The sequence below is a fragment of the Octopus sinensis genome, unplaced genomic scaffold, assembly GCF_006345805.1.
Source record: "Octopus sinensis unplaced genomic scaffold, ASM634580v1 Contig13403, whole genome shotgun sequence".
NCBI classification, from domain to species: Eukaryota; Metazoa; Mollusca; class Cephalopoda; order Octopoda; family Octopodidae; genus Octopus; species Octopus sinensis.
The window spans coordinates 22,501-27,500 of record NW_021832926.1 but is presented as its reverse complement, the minus strand read 5'-3'; the positions used below and the strand labels follow the sequence as shown (position 1 = coordinate 27,500).

General features: G+C 36.5%; 1 protein-coding gene across 1 annotated transcript in view; it reads left to right on the top strand.

Annotated features, from left to right (window-relative positions):
- Positions 1–5,000, top strand: part of LOC115229656 — a gene marked incomplete at its 5' end in the record, with an annotated part of 32,083 nt that overhangs the window by 16,643 nt on the left and 10,440 nt on the right. The window contains one exon of the mRNA XM_029799977.2: positions 1,005–1,095. Within this exon, the coding sequence (XP_029655837.2) occupies positions 1,005–1,095 (91 nt within the window). The remainder of the gene's footprint in view (positions 1–1,004; positions 1,096–5,000) is intronic.

Below are 5,000 nucleotides of genomic sequence, written 5' to 3'. Positions count from 1 at the left end.
GAGGAATTAAATTTAGAATGCAACTTAACGACGCCTCCGCCTGAAAATCAAAGAAGCACATGAACACCTAAAAGGGGAATTTTCATTCTGTATCATGTTTACAACCTTTCAAACCCACGTTTAGATAGACAGACAGACAGATGGATGGATAGATGTGTGCGTGGGCGTGTGTTTCTGTGTGTGTCTGTATGTGTACATAAACCTGATGATTGCGTAATACATGAAAGTACTAGTTCTTTCAATAGTGTAAAATTGGAAAAATTGGAAATAATAAAAAATGAAATTTCATTGATTAATATATTCTTCTATACACACTCAGATATATATATATAATCTTTATTTTCTCTCCTTGTTTCTTTCTGTGTTCTTTTCTGTGGAAGAGCGTAGGCCCGAAACGTTAATGACTTTTTCACTTCCCGAGCGTTATACTAATAAATCTGTTTCTTGTCTACACCACCTGTCTTCGTCTTTTAGTGTGTTTTTTTTGTTTTAGTTTTTCTCTCTCTCTCTCTCTATATATATATATATATATATATCTCTCTATATAAACGGCAGTTTGTCTGTGCGTGTTTCTGTGTGTCTGTTTTCTCGTACCCTCACGCTGACCACGGCTTTCAACCGATTCTGATGAAACTTGACACACACATAGCCCAATGTCATAATTCAAAACTAACGTAGCGAAAATTTTGAAAAGTTCCCCCAGTTCTGAAAAAAATCGATAAATTCGACATGGGGTCGAGAATAGAAAAACAAACCGCAAACCGTCTAGGGGGACGCAACTCCACCTTTTTTCACTCTCAAAAGAAATTTAACATCATTTTTTTCCATTTTTTTGCTATTTTTTGGCTATAACTCTCTAAAAATGCTTTATAGTTATTTCCCTTACAAACCTGAGCAACGCCGGGCGATACTGCTAGTATATATATATATATATATATATATTCAAATTAGTAACAACTTATATACTTCGTAGTAAATGCGTTTTGCTCAATTGCTTCTTACAGGCCCATTGGTCAGGGTGCGTTTGGAGAAGTGTTCCAAGGCTACCTTAGCAATATTGTCCGTGGTTACCAGGAGTACCCTGTCGCCGTAAAGGTAAGTTGTAACAACCTCTAATTAGATAAGGTGTGCATATTTCTATGTAGCTTCGAGAGAAAGATAATGACGGAAGGAAATGTCTCAAGACATACAGGAAATAGATTCTGTGTGTGTGTGTGTGTGTGTGTGTGTGTGTGTGTGTGTGTGTGTGTGTGTGTGTGGAGGCGCGTGACGTAGTGGTTAGGGTGTTGAACTCATAACCGTACGGTTGTGGTTTCGATTCCTGGACCGGGCGATGCGTTGTGTTCTTGAGCAAAACACTTCATTTCACGTTGCTCCAGTCCACTCAGCTGGCAAAAATGAGTAATCCTGCGCCGGATCGGCGTCGCGTCCAGGTGGGGAATTTCTACGCCACTGAAGCCGGGAAACTGGCCCTTATGAGCCTGGCATGGCTCCAGAAGGAACATTTATATATGTGTGTGTGTGTGTGTGTGCGTGTATATATATATATATATATATATATATATATATATATATTAAACGGAGATGTAGACTCTCGAGAACAAGGGTAGCTCGCGAAAACAGACAAACTGGAGGCGGGGGGAGTTTGTAAAAAGCATTTTATACCAAGCATATTAAAATCATCGGATATTTTAATCATCAAAAAAGTTATCCATTACGATCTCAAAAACGGAGAATTCTTTGAAGCATATGAGGAAAGGTTTGTGTGTGTGGTGGTGGTGGAGGTGTTGGTGGTGGTGGTGGTGTGTGTGTGTGTGTGTGTGTGTGTGAATACACGTGACAATTTAACTGAATAAAGAAGTCAATACATTAAACGAAATGAAATAATTTTACCAAGTTGGAAACAACGTTGAAATCTCGTCCATTTGGGATTTTTCACATCGGAAAAACCTCAGAACACAAAACTTCTAAAGTCAGTGTTATTGTCCACACAGCCATATATGTATGTATATGTGTGTATCGTGTGTGTGTGTGTGTGTGTCGTGTGTGTGTGTGTGTGTGTGTGTGTGTGTGCGTGAGTGTGTGTGTGTGTGCTTGTGTGTGTGTGTGTAAGTGACGTATGACTTTTAGTACTTTACTCAGGGTATGATCAATGGCACTCCAGCCGTGATCATCCAGTCTGTTTTTAAGTGAAGTGTATTCAGAAGTATAATGAACAGTTCACATTGTGTATGATGTGAGGAAGGATTGGCCGTTATTTCTAGTAAAATGACGGACCACTTAACCAATCTCTCCGCGACAGGTTTAAAACCATTTGTAGATGTTCAACCCTAGGTCAGCTCTTATTAGGCAAACCTTTGATCAATGGCGTTGCAACCATGACCATCTAACCTGTTGGTGCAAAAATGACTAGATTATCCTAGATTGTTTATCTTTTACTTGTTTCAGTCATTGGAACGCGGCCATGCTGGGGCACCAACTCGAAAAGTTTAGGCGAACAGATCGCCCCCAGTACTTAAGTTTTTCTATGCACGTCAGAATTCAAGGTCAATCTGTATCAAGCGACATCTCTCTGCGTAGTTTGGCTCTGTTACCATAGCAACAGTCCCGTTACTTTGTGATCAGACCTTCTATACGTCGAGTTTCCACACGGTTCCCGTCTACCATATTTTTCACAAGCCACTGGCTCGCCCAGGCCCATAGCAGAAGACACTTGGCCAAGGTGCCGCGCAGTGGGAATGAACCTCAAACCACGTGGTTGAAAAGCGAGATTCTTAACCACAAAAACCATTCTGCGCCTGACCACACAAGTATTTCCGAGACGACAAGCGGTGACCTCTCACTTTTGTTACTATATTTTTGTTGAAATACACGGCCTTAATGAAGAATTTAGCAAAAATTCAGCTGTTGTTAAGAACATAACATAAAAATTTGATGGATGACTTTAATTTAGATATCTTTAATCTTTTCATTACCATATTTCTAATTAAATACGTTGCTTTTGTTTCAATTAATTTTGAAAATAATTAATTTAATTGGAATTTATTTGGATTAAGCAGAGTAAGAGGACACACGAGTGAAGAACATACAGTGCGTGTGTTTATTTGGCAAGAAAAAATAACCGTCCCGAAATGTAACAATATCTGTTTCAATACACGATGTCACGTCAGGAATCTTGCGGCACAATTTCATAAACGTTATCATAATTTAACATAAATTAGCATAAAATTATGATAAAAGTTTTAACGTAGATCAGGTTAACACTTTTGTTACCATATTTCTGTTAGCAGACTCCGCCTTTGATTCAATTAATTTTGAAAGAGTTATTCAAGAAGATCTATAAAATAACTTAGCGGTTCGCCAAACGGATCGATAAAATAACTTAGCGGTTTAACAAACGAGTTCGATAAAATAACTTAGCGGTTCGCCAAATTTTGATGGAAGATTTTTGCATTAGATCTCTGTAAAACGGGAAGTTTGTATCATAGAATCAGGGATGGTCTATGCAGGTGGGTCGGTCGGCTGCTATTTCTAGCAGACAGAATCACCACATTGAAGCGCCCTTGCGATTATTATATAAGTGTCTCTTGGTTAATAGAAAAAATACGATCATTATGTGTTGTGCTACAAAACCAAAAAGCAATGTTTCACTTGAAATGCCCAAGAATATGCAGCTGTCATTAATACTTGACATCATTTCACAGCAGCAACCGATCGATAACAGCTCTTGCCGAAGCATCCAGACCCAGCTTCTAACCTTTGCATCACATCCTTATGCACAAACTCGCTCTCGACACGTACACGCATGCGCACTTTTCTACAAAAGACGATAAGCGCTCAGATGAATGAATATGGAGACACAAACAGACGTATAAATACACACCTAGAAATGTATATCTGTTGTGTATATATGAATGTGTATGAATGTATATGAATGTGTATGAATGAATATGAATGTGTATGAATGTATAGCTGTTGTGTATATATGGATGTATATGAATGTGTATCTGTTGTGTATATATGAATGTGTATATATGAATGTGTATGAATGTATATCTGTTGTGTATATATGAATGTGTATGAATGTATATGAATGTATATGAATGTGTATGAATGCGTATGAATGCGTATGAATGTATATCTGTGGTGTATATATGAATGTATATGAATGTGTATCTGTTGTGTATATATGAATGTGTATGAATGTATATCTGTTGTGTATATATGAATGTGTATGAATGTATATGAATGTATATGAAGGCGTATGAATGCGTATGAATGTATATATGTTGTGTATATATGGATGTATATGAATGTATATGAATGTGTATGAAGACGTATGAATGTATATCTGTTGTGTATATATGGATGTATATGAATGTATATGAATGTGTATGAATATGTATGAATGCGTATGAATGTATATATGTTGTGTATATATGGATGTATATGAATGTATATGAATGTGTATGAAGGCGTATGAATGTATATCTGTTGTGTATATATGGATGTATATGAATGTATATCTGTTGTGTATATATGAATGTGTATGAATGTATATCTGTTGTGTATATGTGAATGTATATGAATGTATATGAATGTATATGTGTATGAATGTGTATGAATGTATATGAATGTATATCTGTTGTGTATGAATGTGTTAGGTTTAGTATGTGTATGTGTGTGTGTGCGTGCGTGTGTAAGACTTAGTACGCATCAATACTGATGTGATACATATATGTGTGTGTGTGTGTGTGTGTGTGTGTCTGTGTGTGTGTGTGTGCAACATTTTCTGCAATATATAATTATGTGTATATGGGTGTATAACATATATACATGCTCTCAAGTGAAATTGAGGTTTTGTTCAAAATACGTGTTTTTGTATGCATATAGGAATATATATACATGCATGCATATATATATATACATGCATGTATATATATACATATACATGTATATATATACATATACACACATATATATATGCATATATACATATG